We start from the raw sequence: 25,419 nt of genomic DNA on the forward strand, positions 1-25,419 counted from the left end.
GCCCCTGTTTAACAGGGGCGTGTAATTACAATTTTTGATGTAATACTTTGCAGCAGGGCTCGTTCCTGCATTCCAACTAGAGTGTCTGTGAGGGGTTGCAGTGTTGTGGCACCAGCACCAGTGCCTAAGGCCCATTTTTTCTGCCCCTGTTTAACAGGGGCGTGTAATTACAATTTTTGATGCAATACTTTGCAGCAGGGCTCGTTCCTGCATTCCAACTAGAGTGTCTGTGAGGGGTTGCAGTGTTGTGGCACCAGCACCAGTGCCTAAGGCCCAATTTTTCAGCCCTTGTTTAACAGGGGCGTGTAATTACAATTTTTGATGCAATACTTTGCAGCAGGGCTCGTTCCTGCATTCCAACTAGAGTGTCTGTGAGGGGTTGCAGTGTTGTGGCACCAGCACCAGTGCCTAAGGCCCAATTTTTCAGCCCTTGTTTAACAGGGGCGTGTAATTACAATTTTTGGTGCAATACTTTGCAGCAGGGCTCGTTCCTGCGTTCCAACTAGAGTGTCTGTGAGGGGTTGCAGTGTTGTGGCACCAGCACCAGTGCCTAAGGCCTAATTTTTCAGCTCCTGTTCAACAGGGGCATGTAATTACAATTCTTGATCTAATATTTCACAGCAGAGCCCTGTGAGGGCTTACAGTGTTGTGGCCACAGCAACACCTAAGGCCCAAATTTCTGCTGAGTATATAGGGCAGGACCCTACTTTCAAACAACTAACTTACAAACGACTCCTACTTGCAAACGGAAGGAGACAACAGGAAGTGAGATGAAATCTACCCCTAGGAAGGGAAATTCTCTCCTGTAAGAGTTAATATGGGAAAAACATTTCTCCTTTCCACTGATGCTTTCCAATCCATTGGGACAAAAAGTGAGGTGAAATCTTCTGAAGAGGAGGAAAGACAGCAAAACACATGTCACAGGGGTGATAACCCTTCCCTATGTTTTCCAAAAAGCTTAAAAAAGATTTTTTGGCTGGAGCTAAACACGTTAAAAATGTACCCGTTCAAAATTACAAAGAGATTCTACTTAACAACAAACCTACAGCCTGTATACTGCTGTTCAGAGTATATAGGGCCTGGTGGCCCCACACCTTTCCTTATTTAAATTTGGGTGCAGGGTTCCCCTTAATATCCATACAAGACCCAAAGGGCCTGGTAATGGACGGGGGGGTACCCATGCCGTTTGTCTCACTGATTTTCATCCATATTGCCAGGACCCGACATTACATTAAACCCGCAAGCAGTTTTAAATGAGATTTTTTCCTTTAAAAATGACATTTGGTGCAGGGACTGTTCTAAACACGGGAAACACGCGTCACTTTACAGGCATACTATAGACACCCCTCAGATACGATATTTAAAGGAATATTTCACTTTTTTTTTTTTACTTTAAGCATCATTAAAATCACTGCTCCCGAAAAAACGGCCGTTTTTAATAGTTTTTTTTGCATTGATACATGTCCCCTGGGGTAGGACCCGGGTCCCCAAACCCTTTTTAGGACAATACCATGCAAATTAGCCTTGAAAATGAGCACTTTTGATTTCGAATGTTCGAGTCCCATAGACGTCAATGGGGTTCTAACGTTCGTGCGAACTTTCGGTCCGTTCGCAGGTTCTGGTGCGAACCGAACCGGGGGGTGTTCGGCTCATCCCTATTGGGAACCCACCGCTTCTGCAGCGCCCGTACTTCCCCCATTCACATCCCCAACCAAATGCAGTCGGCTGCATGAGAGGCATTTTCTTTATGTCCTCCCCAGTACCCCTACCCAACGAACCCCCAAAAAAGATGTTGTGTCTGCAGCAAGCGCAGATATAGGCGTGACACCCACTATTATTGTCCCTCCTGTCCTGACAATCCTGGTCTTTGCATTGGTGAATGTTTTGAACGCTACCATTCACTAGTTGAGTATTAGCGTAGGGTACAGCATTGCACAGACTAGGCACACTTTCACAGGGTCTCCCAAGATGCCATCGCATTTTGAGAGACCCGAACCTGGAACCGGTTACAGTTATAAAAGTTAGTTACAAAAAAAAGTGTAAAAAAAAAAAAAACACAAACAAAAATATAAAATAAAAAAAAAATAGTTGTCGTTTTATTGTTCTCTCTCTCTATTCTCTCTCTATTGTTGTGCTCTTTTTTACTGTATTCTATTCTGCAATGTTTTATTGTTATTATGTTTTATCATGCTTGCTTTTCAGATATGCAATTTTTTATACCTTACCGTTTACTGTGCTTTATTGTTAACCATTTTTTTGTTTTCAGGTACGCCATTCACGACTTTGAGTGGTTATACCAGAATGATGCCTGCAGGTTTAGGTATCATCTTGGTATCATTCTTTTCAGCCAGCGATTGGCTTTCATGTAAAAGCAATCCTAGCAGCTAATTAGCCTCTAGACTGCTTTTACAAGCAGTGGGAGGGAATGCCCCCCCCAATGTCTTCCGTGTTTTTCTCTGGCTCTCCTGTCTCAACAGGGAACCTGAGAATGCAGCCGGTGATTCAGCCAGCTGACCATAGAGCTGATCAGAGACCAGAGTGGCTCCAAACATCTCTATGGCCTAAGAAACCGGAAGCTACGAGCATTTTATTACTTAGATTTCGCCGGATGTAAACAGCGCCATTGAGAAATTGGAAAAGCATTTTATCACACCGATCTTGGTGTGGTCAGATGCTTTGAGGGCAGAGGAGAAATCTAGGGTCTAATAGACCCCAATTTTTGCAAAAAAGAGTACCTGTCACTACCTATTGCTATGATAGGGGATATTTACATTCCCTAGGATAACAATAAAAATGATTTAAAAAAAAAGAAAATGAAAGGAACAGTTTAAAAATAAGATAAAAAATAATAATAATAAAGAAAAAAAAAAAAAAAAAAAAAAAAAAGCACCCCTGTCCCCCCTGCTCTTGCGCTAAGTCGAACGCAAGCGTCGGTCTGGCGTCAAATGTAAACAGCAATTGCACCATGCATGTGAGGTATCACCGCGAACGTCAGATCGAGGGCAGTAATTTTAGCAGTAGACCTCCTCTGTAAATCTAAAGTGGTAACCTGTAAAGGCTTTTAAAGGCTTTTAAAAATGTATTTAGTTTGTCGCCACTGCACGTTTGTGCGCAATTTTAAAGCATGTCATGTTTGGTATCCATGTACTCGGCCTAAGATCATCTTTTTTATTTCATCAAACATTTGGGCAATATAGTGTGTTTTAGTACATTAAAATTTTAAAAAGTGTGTTTTTTCCCCAAAAAATGCGTTTGAAAAATCGCTGCGCAAATACTGTGTGAAAAAAAAAAATGAAACACCCACCATTTTAATCTGTAGGGCATTTGCTTTAAAAAAAATATATAATGTTTGGGGGTTCAAAGTAATTTTCTTGCAAAAAAAATTATTTTTTTATGTAATCAAAAAGTGTCAGAAAGGGCTTTGTCTTCAAGTGGTTAGAAGAGTGGGTGATGTGTGACATAAGCTTCTAGATGTTGTGCATAAAATGCCAGGACAGTTCAAACCCCCCCCAAATGACCCCATTTTGGAAAGTAGACACCCCAAGCTATTTGCTGAGAGGCATGTCGAGTCCATGGAATATTTTATATTGTGACACAAGTTGCGGGAAAGAGACAATTTTTTATTTTTTTTATTTTTTTTTTGCGCAAAGTTGTCACTAAATGATATATTGCTCAAACATGCCATGGGAATATGTGAAATTACACCCCAAAATACATTCTGTTGCTTCTCCTGAGTACGGGGATACCACATGTGTGAGACTTTTTGGGAGCCTAGCCGCGTACGGGACCCCGAAAAACCAAGCACCGCCTTCAGGCTTTCTAAGGCCGTAAATTTTTAATTTCACTCTTCACTGCCTATCACAGTCTCGGAGGCCATGGAATGCCCAGGTGGCAAAACCCCCCCCCCCAAATGACCCCATTTTGGAAAGTAGACACCCCAAGCTATTTGATGAGAGCTATAGTGAGTATTTTGCAGACCTCACTTTTTGTCACAAAGTTTTGAAAATTGAAAAAAGAAAAAAAAAATTTTTTTTTCTCGTCTTTCTTTATTTTCAAAAACAAATGAGAGCTGCAAAATACTCACCATGCCTCTCAGCAAATAGCTTGGGGTGTCTACTTTCCAAAATGGGGTCATTTGGGGGGGTTTGTGCCACCTGGGCATTCCATGGCCTTCGAAACTATGGAGTAAAATCAAAAATGTACGCCCTTAGAAATCCTGAAGGCAGTGATTGGTTTTCGGGGCCCCGTACGCGGCTAGGCTCCCAAAAAGTCCCACACATGTGGTATCCCCATACTCAGGAGAAGCAGCTAAATGTATTTTGAGGTGCAATTCCACATATGCCCATGGCCTGTGTGAGCAATATATCATTTAGTGACAACTTTTTGTAATTTTTTTTTTTTTTTTGTCATTATTCAATCACTTGGGACAAAAAAAATGAATATTCAATGGGCTCAACATGCCTCTCAGCAAATTCCTTGGGGTGTCTACTTTCCAAAATGGGGTCATTTGTGGGGGTTTCGTACTGCCCTGCCATTTTAGCACCTCAAGAAACGACATAGGCAGTCATAAATTAAAGGCTGTGTAAATTCCAGAAAATGTACCCTAATTTGTAGGCGCTATAACTTTTGCGCAAACCAATAAATATACACTTATTGACATTTTTTCTACCAAAGACATGTGGCCGAACACATTTTGGCCTAAATGTATGACTAAAATTGAGTTTATTGGATTTTTTTTAGAACAAAAAGTAGAAAATATCATTTTTTTTCAAAATTTTCGGTCTTTTTCCGTGTATAGCACAAAAAATAAAAATGGCAGAGGTGATCAAATACCATCAAAAGAAAGCTCTATTTGTGGGAAGAAAAGGACGCAAATTTTGTTTGGGTACAGCATTGCATGACCGCGCAATTAGCAGTTAAAGCGACGCAGTGCCGAATTGTAAAAAGTGCTCTGGTCAGGAAGGGGGTAAAACCTTCCGGGGCTGAAGTGGTTAAAGGCATATTTGTTCTGCAATGGTTAATGGGCTGCTTTCAAACTGACTCACAAGTGCAGTGCACCTGCGGGTTACCAGCACTGAGCCATAGACTTCTGTTATTACCTGCTGTGGGTTTGGTGCACTTTCTGAAAGTGCACCCCACCTGCAGGATATAACTGACATCTATTAGACATGTGCAGTTTGTTTTATTCTGAGTTAGTTTTTTTTAACAAATTTCAAATTCGTTAATTCGGAAATATCCAAATTAATAAAAAACCTGTTTAAAGATTTTTTTCCGAATATTCAGTAATTTGAATATTCGAAAATCCAAAAATTCGGAAATTCGAAAATTCGGAAATTCGTAATTCAAAAATCAGAAATTTTGGAAATATGGAAATTCGGGTAATGCGAAAATAAGAATAAAAATCAGAAAATACAAAAGAACGAAAACCCGAAAATAACCGAAAATCAGAAAATCTGAAATGATAACTAACTAATAATAACTTAACTATTACTAAATTATTAAATTCTAGGTATTGGAATTTCCTTTCAAACTTGGCTGTTAGTTTACGTAGCGAATACGAATTTATCTGAAGTTACAAATTATCCAAAATAATGAATGTCGTACCTAAACCAATGGAACGTAACAAATTTCTTTTTATTATTATTATTATTATTTATTTGTTCCATTCCATTTGTATAGATGCGGCATTTGTTATTTTGGATAATTCATAACTTTGGATAAATTCGTATTCATTACGTTTACTAACAGCCAAATTTGAAAGGAAATTGCAATACCTATAATTTAATAGTTATTTATTATTAGTTAATTAGTTATTATTTTGAATTTTCTAATTTTCTTTTCCTTTTTCATATTTTCAAATTTTCAAATTTTTGGATTTTCAAATTTCCAAATTTTCACATTTCTGAATTTTCAAATTTTCGAATTTCCGAATTTTCGAATTTCTAAATTTTTGAATTTCCAGATTTTCGAATTTTTGTATATTTTAGAATTTTAGAATTTATGAATTCCTAAATTTCGAATTTACGAATTTTCGGATTTCCGGATTTTTAGATTTTTGAATTTTCGAATTGTCGAATTTACGAATGTTTGAATTCAGAATTTTTGAATTTCCAAATGTACGAATTTATGAATTTACAAAAAAACAAAAAACATAAACAAACACATTTTTCAGCAGTGCACATGTCTAACAGCTATGGCAAAGTGCAGCTAACCCACAGGAAAGCCACAGGTGCATTGCCCTGTGCATTGCCCTGCACCCACAGTAAACTGCAGTGCATCAGTGGGAAAGCAGCCTTAGGCCCCTTCCACAAAACTGGTCCAGTCGGGTCCGCCTGTCCTGTTTTTCAGGCGATCCCTATTGGACTCTCCATTCACCTATATGCAGCGGCGGATGTGTCCGTTTACATTCGCCTACCTCCAATGCAATCTGCTAAAAAATAAACTGAAGGGGATCTGTCCCCTTCCGTCTGGGTGGATCGAAACGGAGGGCCCATAGAGTAGAGCGGGCTGTGTCCGTATAAGCAGAGTGGACACAGATCTGTCATTTGCCCGCTCCGCTCATTGTGGCCCACCACCGGTTATCAAGTTGCTTAACCACTTGCGCCCTAGCTCTTTAAAAGGTTGGGCACCCCTGACAAAGATGTTAAGGTTAGAATAATGGAGGATCCTATGATTTTCCAAAGCTGATCTCTTATTTCTTTTCAATAATTCTCCTGCCAGGAATTGAGTTATCTACAGTCAGTCAGGCTGCTATATCCAATGTAATCAGTAAGGTGTCCTTTGTTGATGCTGACAGTAACTATAAATCTGGGATCCCATTCAGTGGATTGGTGAGTTGCATAACATTTCTGTAAATCTTATTTTGCCATAAAATTTGTTTTTGTAATTGTTATAACCAATGAGATCTGAGAATAACAATCACATGTCTGAAAACAACAGTAAAACCGGCCACAGACGGATCAAAATCCTGCTGAACCGGCCGAATTTTGATCCATCTGTAGGCAGGCCACTTGTACTGAAGTCAACTGATCGATCAATTTCAGTACAACCAGTCTGTGCTTTTTTTTTATTTCATATGATTACTGTTGCCAGCTATTAATAACAATTTGTTTTTGTTAGAAATTCTTTATATGGCACTAAAGAACAGACAGTGCACAGTCCACATGGGCTTATTTGTAGACAGGAAACCGAAACCTTTACTCAGGGAAAAGACACAGAGCATACTATAAATGCAGCTACAAACATATAAACACTGTCATCTACTGGTTGAAGAATATATCTCTACTTAATACTGATGTACAGTAGTTGTTGCATAAAATACAATTCTGTGTTCCAACACTCCCACTCAACAACTACCCCTTATTTTAGTCTTAATTCAGATCTCAGTTTTAAAAATCTGATTCTTGTAAGTGTTTTTGTCAAATGCTGATGATTCAATTTTGTTTCTCATGAGTTGGAAGTCTTTGTATCTCATCCCATGAATCTGGCTCTGGTTTTAATCCTACATGACAGCTAGGGATGAGCTTTGAGTTCAAGGCGAACTCATGTTCGACTTGAACATTGGCTGTTCGCAAGTTCGCCGAACAGCGAACAATTTGGGGTGTTCGCGGCAAATTCGAATGCCGCAGAACACCCTTTAAAAACCTATGGGAGAAATCAAAAGTGCTAATTTTAAAGGCTTATATGCAAGTTGTAGTCATAAAAGTGTTTGGGGACCCGGGTCCTGCCCCAGGGGACATGGATCAATGCAAAAAAAAGTTTTAAAAACAGCCATTTTTTCAGGAGCAGTGATTTTAATAATGCTTAAAGTCAAACAATAAAAGTGTAATATCCCTTTAAATTTCGTAGCTGGGGGGTGTCTATAGTATGCCTGTAAAGGAGCGCATGTTTCCCGTGTTTACAACAGTCTGACAGCAAAATGACATTTCAAAGGAAAAAAGTCCTTTAAAACTACTCGCGGCTATTGCATTGCCGGTCCGACAATACACATAGAAGTTCATTGATAAAAACGGCATGGGAATTCCCCACAGAGGAACCCCGAACCAAAATTAAAAAAAAAAAGACGTGGGGGTCCCCCTAAATTCCATACCAGGCCCTTCAGTTCTGGTATGGATATTAAGGGGAACCCCGGCCAAAATTTAAAAAAAAAAATGATGTGGGGGTCCCCCTAAATGCCATACCAGACCCTTATCCGAGCACGCAACCTGGCAGGCCGCAGGAAAAGAGGGGGGGATGAGAGAGCGCCCCCCCTCCTGAACCGTACCAGGCCACATGCCCTCAACATTGGGAGGGTGGTTTGGGGTAGCCCCCCAAAACACCTTGTCCCCATGTTGATGAGGACAAGGGCTTCATCCCCACAACCCTGGCTGGTGGTTGTGGGGGTCTGCAGGCAGGGGGCTTATCGGAATCTGTACCCCTACCATTTCACTAAAAAACTGTCAAGAATGTTAAAAATGACAAGAGACAGTTTTTGACAATTCCTTTATTTAAATGCTTCTTCTTTCTTCTATCTTCTTTCATCTTCTTCTTCTTCTTCTTCTGGTTCTTCTGGCTCTTCTGGTTCTTCCTCCGGCGTTCTCGTCCAGCATCTCCTCCGCGGCGTCTTCTATCTTCTTCTCCTCTGGCCGCTCCGCACCCATGGCATGGGGGAGGCTCCCGCTCTACTCTTCATCTTCTTCATCTTTTTCTCTTCTTCTCTTCTTCATTTTCTTCTCCGGGCCGCTCCGCATCCATGCTGGCATGGAGGGAGGCTCCCGCTGTGTGACGTGTCTCCTCTTCTGACGGTTCTTAAATAATGGGGGGTGGGGCCACCTTTTGACCCCACCCCCCTCTGACGCACGGGACATGACGGGACTTCCCTGTGGCATTCCCCGTGATGTCACAGGGAAGTCCCGTCGAGTCACCGTGCGTCAGAGGGGGCGGGGTCACCGGGTGGCCCCACCCCCCGTTATTTAAGAACCGTCAGAAGAGGAGACGCGTCACACAGCGGGAGCCTCCCTCCATGCCAGCATGGGTGCGGAGCGGCCCGGAGAAGAAAATGAAGAAGAGAAGAAGATGAAGAAGAAGATGAAGAAGCGAAGAAGATGAAGAGAAGAGCGGGAGCCTCCCCCCATGCCGTGTGTGTGGAGCCGCCCGAGGAGAAGAAGATAGAAGACGCTGCGGAGGAGATGCTGGATGAGAACGCCGGAGGAAGAACCAGAAGAGCCAGAAGAACCAGAAGAAGAAGATGAAGGAAGATAGAAGAAAGAAGAAAGAAGAAGCATTTAAATAAAGGAATTGTCAAAAACTGTGTCTTGTCAAATCTTAATGTTTTTGACAGTTTTTTAGTGAAATGGGAGGGGTACTTTTGTACCCCCTTACCATTTCACGCGGGGGGGCGGGATCTGGGGGTCCCCTTGTTAAAGGGGGCTTCCAGATTCCGATAAGCCCCCCACCCGCAGACCCCCACAACCACCGGCCAGGGTTGTGGGGATGAGGCCCTTGTCCTCATCAACATGGGGACAAGGTGTTTTGGGGGGCTACCCCAAAGCACCCTCCCAATGTTGAGGGCATGTGGCCTGGTACGGTTCAGGAGGGAGGGGGGCCGCTCTCTCGCCCCCCCTCTTTTCCTGCGGCCTGCCAGGTTGCATGCTCGGATAAGGGTCTGGTATGGATTTTTGGGGGGACCCCACACCGTTTTTTTTTTTTTAATTTTGGCGTGGGTTACCCTTAAAATCCATACCAGACCTGAAGGGCCTGGTATGGAATTTAGGGGGACCCCCACGTCATTTTTTTTTTTTAAATTTTGGTTCAGGGTTCCCCTGTGGAGAATTCCCATGCCGTTTTTAATCAATGAACTTTTATGTGTATTGTCGGACCGGCAATGCAATAGCCGCGAGTAGATTTAAATTACTTTTTTCCTTTGAAATGTCATTTTGCTGTCAGACTGTTCTAAACAGGGGAAACATGTGCCCCTTTACAGGCATACTATAGACACCCCCCAGCTATGAAATTTAAAGGGATATTACACTTTTATTGTTTGAATTTAAGCATTATTAAAATCACTGCCTCTGAAAAAATGGCCTTTTTTAAAACTTTTTTTGCATTGATCCATGTCCCCTGGGGCAGGACCTGGGTACCCAAACACTTTTTTTGACAATAACTTGCATATAAGCCTTAATAATTAGCATTTTTGATTATTCATGTTCTTGTCCTATAGACTTTAATGGTGTTCGCGTGTTCGAACAAACTTTTTTCCTGTTTGCATGTTCTGGTGCGAATCGAACAGGGGGGGGTTCGGCTCATCCCTAATGATAGCATAGTACAGATGTTTGGCTGGGATGCCTTTATTGGTTCTGGCTGATTTTCTGATTGAAGCCTCTTGTGACCTTTCTTTGCGCAAGCATCCCATTTTGTACGTTATTCTTTTGGGCTGTGCACATGGGCTTTGCATTCCACAGTTCATATGGAGTTTTCTCAGTTGATTTTCCTAGTAGTCAATTTTGGAGATAACATGCGGTCATAATTGCCTCTCCCAGTACGTGGTTGGCATATCTGCATCAAACAGCATGATTCTCCCACTCTCACATGGAATACGGTTTATTCTTTTTATGCAACTCCATATTGTTCTAGGTCAGGGGTCTTCAAACTGCGGCCCTCCAGGTGTTCAGGAACTACAATTCCCATCATGCCTAGTCATGTCTGTGAATGTCAGAGTTTTACAATGCCTCATGGGATGTGTAGTTCTGCAACAGCTGGAGGGCCATAGTTTGAGGATCCCTGTTCTAGGTTGTATGGTACAGGAGTTTGAAATATTATGCCATGCTTTCTGAGAATCGCCTGTGTGTTATCACCTGTATATTCAGTTCTATTGTCTGTGCACAATACACTCAGCATTTTGTCACGTATCTCTTAGACATGCAGAACAGAAAAATTTGTTTCATTTCGGATAGATATGTTATGCGACTTTATTTAGTTTATTTTTTTCAGAATTTGTTTCATTTAATTTTGTTTAGTTTTTTCGTTCTCTAACAAATTCAAATTTTTGGAACAATTTGAATTCTGATTGGTTGAGAAATGATCGACCAAATGGAATTATATAATGTTTTGCACATAAATGGAAACAAGCATAAGTTTACGCACAGAAAATTGTAAGGGTTTAACATTGTGGTCAGGGGTGTATGTTTCACTCATTAGTCTCTGGTTTAAGTCTTCTTTATGGTTTTCCACACCTCTCATTTATTGACCTCACATCTGATTATTCAAAGATAATGATATTTCTTTAAACGATCTTGAGAAAGTGAATGTGGTCGCTGATTTAGGACATAGCAATCTGGAAGAAATAACCGGTAGAAATAAAGGGCTGACCAAGAAATATTAAGACATGATCAAAATGGTTTGAATTTAAGGAAACTAAACTATATTATGAAATTATATCAGACCGTGATGGTAAATCAGAGCATGACTAAATTATATAATATTGATTAATCTTATAGTTTCTGTGCCTTCCGGACAGTACTAGATTTACATTGGTCGTAGGGCCTCAACCTCCCTTCTTCCTTTTCCTTCTTTTTTTTTTCTTCCTCTGTTTTTTTCCTTCTTCTTTTTGCATTGTATATGTTTCAAGATAATGTTTGAATTTTTTTTTTGAAATGCTGAAAAAAAAAAAAAAGACATAGCAATCTATGGAGACGAGTCCTATAAAGGGTAATGATGAGACGCTGTAGGATCAGACTACAAGCAATCCATTGATTCTGCGCTTGTCTTTGTTTTAGGCACATCACCAAAATGCTTTTGAGCAAGTGTGCATCATCAACAAGCCAATTAAATGCATTTTTCTTCTGTTTCTATGAGGACTGATAAAACATATTTCCCGGCATAATACTCTTTCAGGTTAAAGTGGTGGATGCTGGTGATAACCCGATACCAGGCATTAAGGTTTACCTAAGAAGTTCAATCAATTCAATCAATGAAACCTTGGTGACAGATGACAATGGACAAGCTTCTTTCAGTGTTAATACAAGTGAATGGAAGGAACAAATATCTCTCTCGGTACTAACATTTTTGTTTTGAAACATTACTATATGTGTATTTCTAAATTTCTATGTTAAGGGGGCTAGTTAAATAGGTTGTCAAAAAAAGTTTAGTTTGACATAATTCGCCCAATTTTCCTATATCATTATATTCGCACTAAAATATTTAAAAACCTTTGACAGGAAAAGTGGCAATAGCACATCAAAGTATAAAAATGAAGGTAGATTGGCAAAAAAAAAAAACAACAAAAAAAAAAGGACAAGCAGTGGCAAAAACTGCATTAAATCCTTTATTCAATGAAAATCATGCTGTAGGCTCATTTCACATTTTTTGCATTTTTTTGTGTTGTAAATATGTTGCTTTGTAGGTGCAATGTGTATTTTAGGTGCATTACCATTGATCCCTAAGCAACACCCACTGGAAAAAGAATCCAGGATTCAGCAAATTTGACATTTTTCTTGTTCAATATTTTTATTTTGATAGCAAATTGGGTGGAATATGCAAAAGATAACGTTTATGACATTCAGCGGTGCTGGAGTACTAATACGATTGCATTACAAAGCAGTTATAATTGCATTATGACATTATGCTGTTGACAATAGAGGTAAATTGGGAATTGCAGCTAATACATTGTTTTGTGTCATTATGAGATATGTTTCTTCAGAGATCATAGATAAAGTCTAAGGTACTGCTAAGTGTAAAAAGTCAGAATAGAGAGAGAAAGGAAAAGAGATGGATAAGAGGGATCAGAGTAAGGAAGACTGGCCAAAGGGGAGATGGCGGAGGGCTCTACCTCCAACTGGTCGGCTAGAAGAATGGGTAAATTGGCTCAGTGTGTTAGAAGGTGCCTAAGGTCTGAAATAGTCATCCCAGTGTTCCAACATATTTTCATAGAGGGCCATAGCATTTTTAGTGAGAGTGGTCGTCCATTTTTCATAGCCCATAATTTGGGATAATCTTGGCTTGACTTCCAAAGTTTTAAGCAATTGTGATTTCCATGCCTTTGTAATCATTTGTTTGGTGGCTTTGAACAGATGGTTTAGGAATTTAAAGGGGTGTTTACAGTATCTACATTATCAAGCATGTGATGTGATATGGTTTCATGTAGATTTTTGAGCATATAATAGCTATACAGCATATGTAATATTCAGTGTACTTTGCTCTAGAATCTATGCAGTATAGGGAAGAATGTGCCAGCCTCCAAGCAGCCATCAAAACAGGTGGAAAGAAACTTTGGTACTAAGCCAGCGAGCTAGCTAGCTTGCCTAGGTATTAGGTACGAGTGAGTAAGCACTCTACAATTTGTTCCACTGCTAGGGCATTTTGGGAGCAAACCTTTGTTGTAAGCCATGTCTGTGTCCGGTCCTCCTGCAACAGTTTGTAGCCCAGTTATGATTTCCATATGTGTTAATATGTGGAAGGGGTCGCAAAAGCATGATTTTAGTAGCATTTAATAGATTTCAGAGTTTAGGTCAGGAGAGTGAGGGTGCTCGCTGTACATTTGAAGTGAACATAGGTTTCCCCAATTGGGTATGAGACAGCTGTAAGTATAAAGAGTTTGACTTGAAGGTATCTACATAAATATTTCAACGTTTGGTAGCTTGTGATCAATTCTGAAACTTTGGAAGGTTTTAAAGCTGTCAGGTTTGAGGAGGCTATGAAGGCTAAATAGGCCTGAAGTGACCCAGTGTTTGGAATGATGGGTTTTTGAGCAAAAACAGAAGTGGGAGGTGGGATGAGAGTAGGCTTACTGGAGTACTTCACACCATCCCTAACCTTTAGGGGGTGCATGGGGATAGGATTGCATAGTTAGGCTCTATCTCTTAGAAGAACCCATCGGTGGTTGCTTCCATGATCAAGCAAATAGTTTTTCAATTTGAAGAAACAGATCTACATTTTGAAAGGAAAGGTTTGCTCGGGCCTGCAGCACACCGCTCAGCGCCAAATGGGTAGATTAATGTCCAAAAGTGAGAGAGAAGAACTAGAGAATGGGGGAGGTATAAACACTCAGTTTCTACACTAAGTGCTCCAAGAAGCAGCAGCCGTTTAAAAAAACATAAAATTGCAAAGTAATAGTATATATAAACAATTCAAGTAAACATACACTACAAACAGCGCTATTGTTGAGCGAAAACATATAAATAAAAATCATGCGGCCAACTACGCACAAAAGTTATTAAACAGAGAGGTATAGAGTCTGTGAAGTGATCAGGAAAATGTCCATAAGTGATAATACAGCTGAATCACAGTGTGTGCCTTCCACCGGTCAGTAGGACTTCACCCTGTGTTGACACTTTCCCCCTAGGGGGTCAAACTCACCAAATATGCAAGTTAAAAAAGCCTCCAAGAGAAAAAGATCTCCTTAGCACATCACTCTCAGTACCACTCCAGGGGGTTCAGGGGGGGGGGTCACAACTCCAAACAGATAGATGACAAAGAAAGAAAATATGCACATAGCGTAATTCTGTTTATTAAGATGAACCCCACTCCAAGCCTCCAATCACCCCACTCCAAGCCTCCAATCACAGAGCATCCAGCCCGACGTCAGGCGCACGACGTCTGACAGGGAACTCAGTAGCGGCTCAGCAAGGAGAAGAGGGGGGCGTACTCAACCTCACTGCACATATCAAATGACAGTGCCAATGTGTCAGGATCCATGAGCGATCACTCATCTCATAATCCCACACAAAGCACACGCCTATAGAGTCACCAGCCGGCATACGTAATATTAGACAAACGGATGCCGCTGCAGTTGATTAAAATAGACATAGTTACATGTACTGTAAAAACAATAATAAACATGATAAGATCCTAATGGTGCAATAAACGCTTGCAAACTATGATTGCATAGATATTATCAAGCACAAATTATTGGGCAGTATGCATTAAAAAACACACCCTCATGAAGGGGTATGTAGGTCAAATTTAAACAAACTAGTAATAAACTAACAAACATTTAAAAATATACATAAATAAACATATATCATAGCAAAATATCCCACACATAAAACTTGAGCATCATATTGGGGGTCATAATAGATAATTGACATTATAAATAAATAAATCATATAAGAATCACTGATAAAACAATTGATGTCTAGGTCCACATTTAACCCCTTTGGCGATAGCGTGTCCACCAAAAATATCCACTGGGTCTCTCTTTGTGAGAGATCACGGACCAGATTGGAACCCCTCCATTTCGGCTTGAGATGGTCAATACCCCAAAACTTAAGACCTGACGGGTCCTGATTATGCATAAGCTTAAATGTGGACCTAGACATCAATTGTTTTATCAGTGATTCTTAAATTAATTTTTTTTAAAAATTATATATTTTTTTTTTTTTTTTATTATTTTTTGTAGTAATCTTATGATGACAGTGTCTATTATATGAGCAAGGAGGATCTCTTGAATAGAGTTTCTTAACTTATATGATTTATTTATTTATAATGTCAATTATCTATTATGACCCCCAATATGATGCTCAAGTTTTATGTGTGGGATATTTTGCTATGATATATGTTTATTTATGTATATTTTTAAATGTTTGTTAGTTTATTACTAGTTTGTTTAAATTTGACCTACATATCCCTTCATGAGGGTGTGTTTTTTAATGCATACTGCCCAATGATTTGTGCTTGATAATATCTATGCAATCATAGTTTGCAAGCGTTTATTGCACCATTAGGATCTTATCATGTTTATTATTGTTTTTACAGTACATGTAACTATGTCTATTTTAATCAACTGCAGCGGCATCCGTTTGTCTAATATTATGTGTGCCGGCTGGTGACTCTATAGGCGTGTGCTTTGTGTGGGATTATGAGATGAGTGATCGCTCATGGATCCTGACACATTGGCACTGTCATTTGATATGTGCAGTGAGGTTGAGTACGCCCCCCTCTTCTCCTTGCTGAGCCGCTACTGAGTTCCCTGTCAGACGTCATGCGCCTGACGTCGGGCTGGATGCTCTGTGATTGGAGGCTTGGAGTGGGGTGGGCGATATAAACCTCTCACTACGTCGTGTAGCCACGCCCTCTGTCGAAGTCAGGATATGACGAAACGCGTCAGGGTGTGGCTTACATGACGCCGGAAGTGAGGTATGCGTTCCACCTCAGCCTGATCCACAAACCAGGAAGTGATCTTTTCCCTTGGATACCGAGCCGGCTGATCTTCTGAACGGTGATACGCAATACTCCTTTTTGCTTGATTGACTGCTTTTATTTTGTACGTATATTGGTGGAGGGGTGTTTTGTGAAGATTGTGGGGTTCATCTTAATAAACAGAATTACGCTATGTGCATATTTTCTTTCTTTGTCATCTATCTGTTTGGAGTTGTGACCCCCCCTGAACCCCCTGGAGTGGTACTGAGAGTGATGTGCTAAGGAGATCTTTTTCTCTTGGAGGCTTTTTTAACTTGCATATTTGGTGAGTTTGACCCCCTAGGGGGAGAGTGTCAACACAGGGTGAAGTCCTACTGACCGGTGGAAGGCGCACACTGTGATTCAGCTGTATTATCACTTATGGACATTTTCCTGATCACTTCACAGACTCTATACCTCTCTGTTTAATAACTTTTGTGTGTAGTTGGCCGCATGATTTTTATTTATATGTTTTCGCTCAACAATAGCGCTGTTTGTAATGTATGTTTACTTGAATTGTTTATATATACTATTACTTTGCAGATCTACATTTTGCCCAATTTATTTTACTATTGTAAAACTAAATAAAGACATTGCCCTGAACAGTTTTATAAACAAATATGCCTTAAAGAAACAGTGCCTGGCTTCCATTGACTATGGTCACTATGGTACCAATATAATTACCATGTCCAAGCTGCCAAGACAGACACTCATCCAACCCCTGGAGCAGAGTTCTGTCAACTTTGGCAACTAGGAATGGCCATCAAGGAAAAAAATGTATCCCTTCCATTCATTTAGTTGAAAGCAAATCAAAACCTGTGCATAGTATGTAAAACCTCCAGAACTGAATGTGTGATTCCTCAATATGATGGTACAGACAGCTGTCAAAAACTTCAGATGTAACAGGAAACAATCAAAGACTACAGACATTCTACATGAGATTGGTAAAAAATGCATAGGTGCTACAGGAGTTGGTCATAGACTGTGAACATACTACTGAATATGAGTAGTTGGAGACTGAAGACATGCTTCAGCAGACAGTCATGCCTGGAGACACATTACACTAGAGACAAATGACTAGGATTGGTCTGGTTCACGGTCAACACCCAATATACAAGGCACCTCATCCCAAAACAGTGTAGGGACAATAGAGAACAGAATAACAGGGACTTTAACGGTGCCAACAAAGTTTGGAAAATGCTTTCATATTAAAATATAAATTTTATTGGTACAAAAAAATGTTCGAATAAGGCAAATTCATTACACTTGATACATCTCTTCTTACAGAAGTTATAAAAACAAAGTGGCTAAGAGATACGTAGGTTCAAACCATATTTGGAAAAAATTGCACATTCGCCCAACATGTTTCGCTATTTGCTTCTTCAGGGGACATGAAATTCAAAGATAAATTGGTATGACAAACTAAACAATATAGAAAGAGAAAAAAAGCAGTTTAGATCAAATGCTTGTTGAGTGTTGGTTTATAGCATAAACATATGTATATTAATATAGAATGGTGGCCAGGATTATACTGCAGATTAAATGAACACAACCACTCACCCCACAGATAACCCTGCCAACGAACAAGCCAACTGGATGCGAGAGCTCACCCCTAGAGGTTTCCCTGCACAGAAGGGAGACGGTCTAAGTGGTGGCTATAGAGGGTAGAAAGATCAGGCTGAAATGTGAAATATGCGATATTAGAGGATGAATACAGTGGGATAAATGGTAGCTAACATAGAGGATAACGTTGGGGAAAGATTTATTGTTAAAAAAGTTATAATTAACACATTGTAGGGGACTAATGTCTCATAAAGTTTACTTACTTAGTATGAATATAATCAATTGAATAGGAATTGGTGGGGATAGAACTAATTCTGAAGCATCTGTGGACTAAAGGCATAGAGTTACGTGCTAGAGAGGATGCTAAAAGTAAATGAAAAGAAAATATGGTTCAATTAATATAAATAGTGGCCTAAGGGGAAAATAATAATGACCTCAGTAAAAAATATATATAACAGATGGAGTGACAGGTGCAGTGAATTAAGAGGTGATTAAATAGTAAACCAGTATTTGCCAAAATGCAAAAGACTATGTCTCAAAGGAAATCAAGGAGTGCAAGTAAAAACGCTCAGAGTGCTGCTCATTCTGAGAGTGGTAAGAATGTGATTGACCAGTGCAGGAAATAGGTGAATGTGGAAGAAATTCTAAAAAAGTGTATAGCATACCTAGTAGTATGTGGTAGTGTAGACGCCAGCTCAGTAGAGCCCAATCCTCCGGCTCTGGACAGCCATGACATGGAGATCCTGTTGGAGTAAAAATCACCGGGGATGGTGAATACCACCCGGGAAAATTAGAGGAAAGGTTTGAAACTTATGCCGCGTACACACGGTTGGACTTTTGGTCTACAAAAAGTCCGACAGCCTGTCCGACAGACTTCCGGCGGACTTTCGGCGGACTTGCGGCGGACTTGCGGCAGACTTTCTAATGAACGGACTTGCCTACACACGACCACACAAAAGTCCGACGGATTCGTACGTGATGACGTACACCGGACTAAAATAAGGAAGTTCATAGCCAGTAGCCAATAGCTGCCCTAGCGTGGGTTTTTGTCCATCGGACTAGCACACAGACGAGCGGGGTCCGTCGTAGTTACGACGTAAAGATTTGAAGCATGTTTCAATTCTAAAGTCCATCGGATTTGAGGCTGAAAAAGTCTGCTGAAAGTCCGGAGAAGCCCACACATGATCGGATTACCAGCCAGCTTTAGTCCGTCAGCGTCCGTTGGACTTTTGTAGACGAAAAGTCCGACCGTGTGTACGCGGCATTAGACTCTCATTGAATCCTGGAGATATTGTGGCCTGAAGGTCATATATCCAGCGGGCCTCTAACTGTAATAAAATACGGTCCACACTATCACCCCTGGAATCCATGGGGATATGCTCCAGTGCTAAAAACTTTATGAAATGGGGATTGAATTGATGATGCATTGCGACATGATGGCTGATGGCTGTGTCCATTAGACTTTTCTTGAAAATTCTTGAAAATGGGTTTTACATGGTCCCTAATTCTTTTCAGGAATTTACGCTTAGTTTTACCAATGTAGAAGCCACCGCACAGACACTGGGCTAGGTAAATAACCCCTGGTGTCTGGCAGGTGACCCTACATTAGAATGAATGCCACTTGCCTTTAGGAAGTTTAAATTTGGTTTTGCTATCTACATTAGACTTTTCTTGAAAATGGGTTTTACATGGTCTCTAATTCTTTTCAGGAATTTACGCTTAGTTTTACCAATGTAGAAGCCACCGCACAGACACTGGGCTAGGTAAATAACCCCTGGTGTCTGGCAGGTGACCCTACATTGGAATGAATGCCACTTGCCTTTAGGAAGTTTAAATTTGGTTTTGCTATCTACAAATTCGCACACGTCACATGATCCACAAGGGAAAGTGCCCCAGATGGTTTGAGTAGTTGGTGCCGTTGTGGTTTCAAAATGACTATGGACCAATCGGTCCTTAAGAGAGGGGGCTTGTCTGAAAGTGATTTCAGGGGAATCTTTGATATACTTTTTTGCAATTGGGTCTGCTGACAAAAAGTGGCCAATATTTAGTTAAGATATGTCTGATCTCCTTGTGTTGGCTTGAGTAATGGGTGATGACTCTTACTGTGTTGGACTGTGTGACCTGTTTATTTGAGAATATTAGGGTGTTTCTAGTTTTTGCATTGGTACGGTTATATGCTCTTTTTAAGCAGGCGTGGCTATAGCCACAAATTTTTAACCTGTTATAGAGATCCCTAGCCACAACTTGGAAGTCAGAGTCTTTACTGCAGTTCCGTTTTAGCCTCAGGTACTGGCTGTAAGGGATGCTTTTGAGAAGGGAGGCTGGGTGGGAGCTTTCAGCATGGAGGATGGTGTTGCCAGCTGAAGGCTTCCTATATAGAGAAGAGTCTAGTTTGCCTTGTGCATCGATTGAAAGAGTTAGATCTAGGAAGCTAATGCTGCCTTGGCTACAGTGCATAGTAAACTATGGTTAAAGTTATTGATTGAAATTATACTTAGAAATTAATTTAGTTCTGGCTCGCTTCCAGACCAGAAGATTAGGACATCATCTATGTATCGATGCCAGGCAACGACCTTGTCAAGAAGATGATTCAGGTCCTCTCTGGAGAAGACTTCCTTTTCCCACCCCCCAGGTACAGGTTAGCATGTGATGGGGCACATTTAGTCCCCATCGCAATTCCCTTCCCCTGGAGGTAGTGGGAAGAATCAAATTGGAACACGTTGTGTTTTAAGATATAATCAAGCAATTCCAAAACAAAAACATTGTAGTTAGCCGAACAGGGCCCTCTTTCATCTAAGTGATGTTTAATTACCTCAATTCCTTTGTCATGGGGGATAGCATTGTAGAGGCTTTAAACATCAATTGCCACAAGCCAGGTATTAGGGGGAAGGGTGATGCCTTCAATTGTTCTGAGGATATCAATTGTGTCTTTTATATATGAAAAAAGTGTAGTAACATGAGGTTGAAGATAACCATCCACTAAGGGATGGCATTTTTCATGAGGCTGGAGCCAGAGATAATCGGACATCCCGGGGGCTCAGTTAGAGATTTGTGCACCTTAGGTAGTGTGTAGAACGTAGGGACTCTTGGGTCCTTTACGTTTAAAAAAATGTAGGTGTTAAGATCAATAGTTCCCAAGTGGTAGGCTCTAAAAATGATGGCTTGAAATTTGGCCTTGAAGTTGTCCATCACTGTTTTAGATATAGGACGATACCAATTTCTGTTCATGAGAATTTATTTACACATAGCAACATATTGGGGAACGTCCATGATGACCAAATTGCCGCCCTTATCAGAGGGCCTAATTACTATCTCTGAATTAGATTGTAGTGATTTAATGGTGTCTTTTTGTTGTGGGGTCAGGTTGGAGGGCTTGATGCTTCAGAATTAGTTCTATCCCCACTAATTCCTATTAAATTGATTATATTCATACTAAGTAAGTAAACTTTATAAGACATTAGTCCCCCTACAATGTGTTAATTATAACTTTTTTAACAATAAATCTTTCCCCAACATTATCCTCTGTATTCATCCCCTAATATCCCATACTTCACATTTCAGCCCGATCTTTCTACCTTCTATGGCCACCACTTAGACCGTCTCCCTTCTGTGCAGGGAAACCTCTAGGGGTAAGCTCTCACATCTGGTTGGCTTGTTCGTTGGCGGTGTTATCTGTGGGGTGAGTGGTTGTGTTCATTTGATCTGCAGTATAATCCTGGCCACCATTCTATATTAATATACATATGTTTATGCTATAAACCAGCACTCAAGCATTTGATCTAAACTGCTTTTTTTCTCCTTCTATATTGTTTAGTTTGTCATACCAATTTAATTTTGAATTGCACGTCCCCTGAAGAAGCAAATAGCGAAACATGTTGGGCTAATGTGCAATTTTTTCCAAATATGGTTTTAACCTACGTATCTCTTATGCCCTGTACACACGGTTGGATTTTCCGATGGAAAATGTGTGATAGGACCTTGTTGTCAGAAATTCTGACCGTGTGTAGGCTCCATCACACATTTTCCATCGGATTTTCCGACACACAAAGTTTGAGAGCAGGATATAAAATTTTCCAACGACAAAATCTGTTGTTTCGGAAATTCCGATCGTGTGTACACAAATCTGACGGACAAAGTGCCACGCATGCAGAATAAATAAAGAGATGAAAGCTATTGGCCACTGCCCCGTTTATAGTCCCGACGTACGTGTTTTACATCACCGCGTTTAGAACGATCGGATTTTCCAACAACTTTGTGTGACCATGTGTATGCAAGACAAGTTTGAGCCAACATCCGTCAGAAAAAATCCTAGGATTTCGTTGTCGGAATGTCCGAACAAAGTCTGACCGTGTGTACGGGGCATTAGCCACTTTGTTTTTATAACTTCTGTAAGAAGAGATGTATCAAGTGTAATGAATTTGCCTTATTCGAACATTTTTTTTGTACCAATAACATTTATATTTTAATATGAAAGCATTTTCCAAACTTTGTTGGCACCGTTAAAGTCCCTCTTATTCTGTTCTCTATTGTCACTACATTACACTAGAGTTTGCTGTTGTTATAGCCCCTTAAATATCATTACTTTCACATGTGTGCTTCCAACGGCCTCCTTAGGCTGCATTCACACTTCAGCACTTTGAATCGCGGGCAGATTTGGCGCAATTCTTCCCACGATTTGAAAGCAGTGATGTGTGAATGACAAATTGCGGGACTCGCATTTGAGATGCCATTCATTTGAATAACACCGAAAAATGAGGTATGGGTCTGCCGTGATTGTCACGCAATAAATCATGCCATAATCGCGGCAACCGGCATCACGGGAAGCATGTCTCCCAAAAAAAAGTTCAGGAGCTACTTTTGGGCGACGTGCTTCCTACGTTGGGGGCTGTCGCGATTGCAGCATGATTTATGGCATGACAAACAAGGACTTGGGGGGGCACATCCTTAAAAAATGCATGAAAGATGGTGCAGCCATAAGACCATACAAATAGAACAAAAGATTACAGCGCACACATACAAAATTACATTTAAATCCAGCAAGGCTTTTTTAAAACCCGAACATATTAAAAAAAATGGGGATTTGGTCACACTATATGGCGTGACAATCGCAGCAGACTGCGATTTTAGGTGTCATTCAAATGAATGGCATCTCAAATGTGAGTGCCGCGATTTGTCATTCACACATCGGTGCTTTTAAATCGGGTAGAATCGTGGCAAATCTGCCCGCGATTCAAAACGCTGACTTGTGAATGTAGCCTTGGAGATTACTTGTCCTACATTTATATTTCTGTCTCTGTTTTCTGAAACCTTAAATAAGAAAATGAGTGGGCAGCACATAAATAAATACAATAAAATAAGCTCTTGTTATGTTTCTCAATTTCTGATGAGTATATTTCATTGGGTTTCCATTGGCCACTGTTATATGAAATGATACAACACACAATTGGTTACTATAAAAATGGTCTAAGAGCCTGTTGCTTTGGGATGTGCCAATAGGTATATACAGTTTGCTTTCCAGTGCATTCCATTGGCTTTTGATATCAGTTTGACATTTTTCTGAGTTTATTTAGAACACATTGACAGGTGCCTTTGACCCACAGTTGACCTCCTGATTTGCATTTGGCCTCCCTTTAGGTTGCATCAACCTGCTTTAGGTTCCTTTTCAAATTTCCATTGACTTGTATAGAGAGGGATGCAAACAATAGCCCATAGCTCCCAACTGTCCCTGATTTCGAGGGACTGTCCCTGATTTGGAACAAAGTCCCTCTGTCCCTCTTTCTTCCTCATTTGTCCCTCATTTTGGTCTGATCAATATAGTTGTAAATAAAATGCACTTTTTATCTTTCAAAAAGTGTTTCCCAGAGCTAAACCTTTCATCCAGTGTCTAAATTGCCGCATTTGTAATTTTCAAAAGCCAATATAAAGGATTAATAGTGGTAAAAAAAAAAAAAGCAGCCCTTGTGGGTAAAATCTTTTTTGTATAATTCTCCTTTAAGGGGGAGTGACAGGGGTGTGTGCTTTGCCTACATCATTTTTCTAATAGGTGTCTCTCATTTAAATATCAAAAAGTTGGGAGGTATGTTGTCTCAGGTCCTTAGTCCACAGTAATCAACCTTCTCTGTCTTTTTCTATGCAGTGATAAAATAATATGTACATTTAATATTATCCTTTATTATTTATATTTAAATGTCATCATAATTACATAATCCAGTCTAATGTACCGGTAATTTTATCTAAAACATGAGAAGCTCTTTTAAACAAAATGTATTTTTTGTTATTTTTGTCTTCTTATCAAAGGCAAGAACAAACCTGCAGGATCAACCATATATTAATAACAAAATATCCCCTGATTATGGTGAAGCAAATCTGAATCTTGAACCCTTCTACTCCCGTAGTAAGAGTTTCGTTAAACTCCATTCCCTGGACAAAGTCCTCCCATGTGAAGGGCAGCAGGAGGTGCAGGTGGAATATATTATTAAACACAGAGAGCTGAAGAATGACATTGACCACTTTGACCTTCATTATTTGGTGAGAATCTTTTTGCATTTTGGCAACATGAAAAATGAAATTGTATATGTAGGAAGCATTTTACGTGCTAAAAGATTGTATATGTAGGAAGCATTTTACGTGCTAAAAGATCTGTACACATGTTTTTTGTTTTTTTTTAGCCCACCCTTTCTTCTTTCTATGGATGCATAGCAGATAGAGAGTGACCACTCTTGCAGTTCTGTAGGCCCTTTGTCACTGCCGTTGTTAAAGTGAATATCAAAACGCTCACCCTGAAATCTCTCCTTCCTGTATGTCCAACATTGCCTTTGACAATCCCCCCAAAAAAAAAATCACACTGCAACTTGCTGCAGGTGAGAGGAAGAATTTATTTCATTCTTCTATCTCCAACTTTATAGAAAGTCACCAGGTGACAGGCAGCAACAGGATGCTGATCTCTATATGAACTGCACACGTACCAGGATTTACATATTGATGCCAATACAGTCAGCAATGTGCACTATATTACCAAAAGTATCGGGATGCTTGCCTTACCAATACTTACCATAATATGCATACCAGCATTACTGGGAGACCTGTTTTTTTTTAATGCAGCTTGCTAACACTTTAATTCATTGTGAGCAGCAAAAGTAACAAAGTATGGGCAATCAGTTGGCCAATTTGTTCCTGGTTTATACCTGAAAAGCCAAAGTGAGTATAATGGGGCGTACACATGGTCGGACTTTTCGGCTACAAAAGTCCGATGGACGCCGACGGCCAAAATCCGGCGGACAATCCGATCGTGTGTGGGCTTCCCCGGACTTTCAGCGGATTTTTCCAGTCGCAAATCTGACTGACTTTAGATTTGGGACATGCTTTAAATCTTTACGTTGTAACTCCGCCGGACCCAGAAATCTGCTCGTCTGTATGCTAGTCAGACGGACAAAAACCCACGCTAGGGCAGCTATTGGCTACTGGCTATAAACTTCCTTATTTTAGTCCGGTGTACGTCATCACGTACGAATCCGTCGAACTTTTGTGTGATCTATGTAGGCAAGTCCGTTCATTAGAAAGACCTCCGCAAGTCCACCAAAAGTCCGTCGAAAGTTTGTCAGATGGGCTGTCGGACTTTTGTAGCTGAAACGTCCGACCGTGTGTACGCCCCATAACAGAGTGTTTTTTAGAAGGTTTTGAACATGGATTTTCATTAACCAGGAC

General features: G+C 40.4%; 1 protein-coding gene across 1 annotated transcript in view; it reads left to right on the top strand.

Annotated features, from left to right (window-relative positions):
• Window positions 1–25,419, top strand: part of LOC141105648 (alpha-2-macroglobulin-like) — a 235,574-nt gene that overhangs the window by 51,146 nt on the left and 159,009 nt on the right. The window contains exons 10-12 of the mRNA XM_073595624.1: window positions 6,721–6,830; window positions 11,872–12,030; window positions 24,013–24,243. Of these exons, the coding sequence (XP_073451725.1) occupies window positions 6,721–6,830; window positions 11,872–12,030; window positions 24,013–24,243 (500 nt within the window). The remainder of the gene's footprint in view (window positions 1–6,720; window positions 6,831–11,871; window positions 12,031–24,012; window positions 24,244–25,419) is intronic.

The sequence above is a fragment of the Aquarana catesbeiana genome, linkage group LG08 (assembly GCF_042186555.1).
Source record: "Aquarana catesbeiana isolate 2022-GZ linkage group LG08, ASM4218655v1, whole genome shotgun sequence".
NCBI lineage: Eukaryota > Metazoa > Chordata > Amphibia > Anura > Ranidae > Aquarana > Aquarana catesbeiana.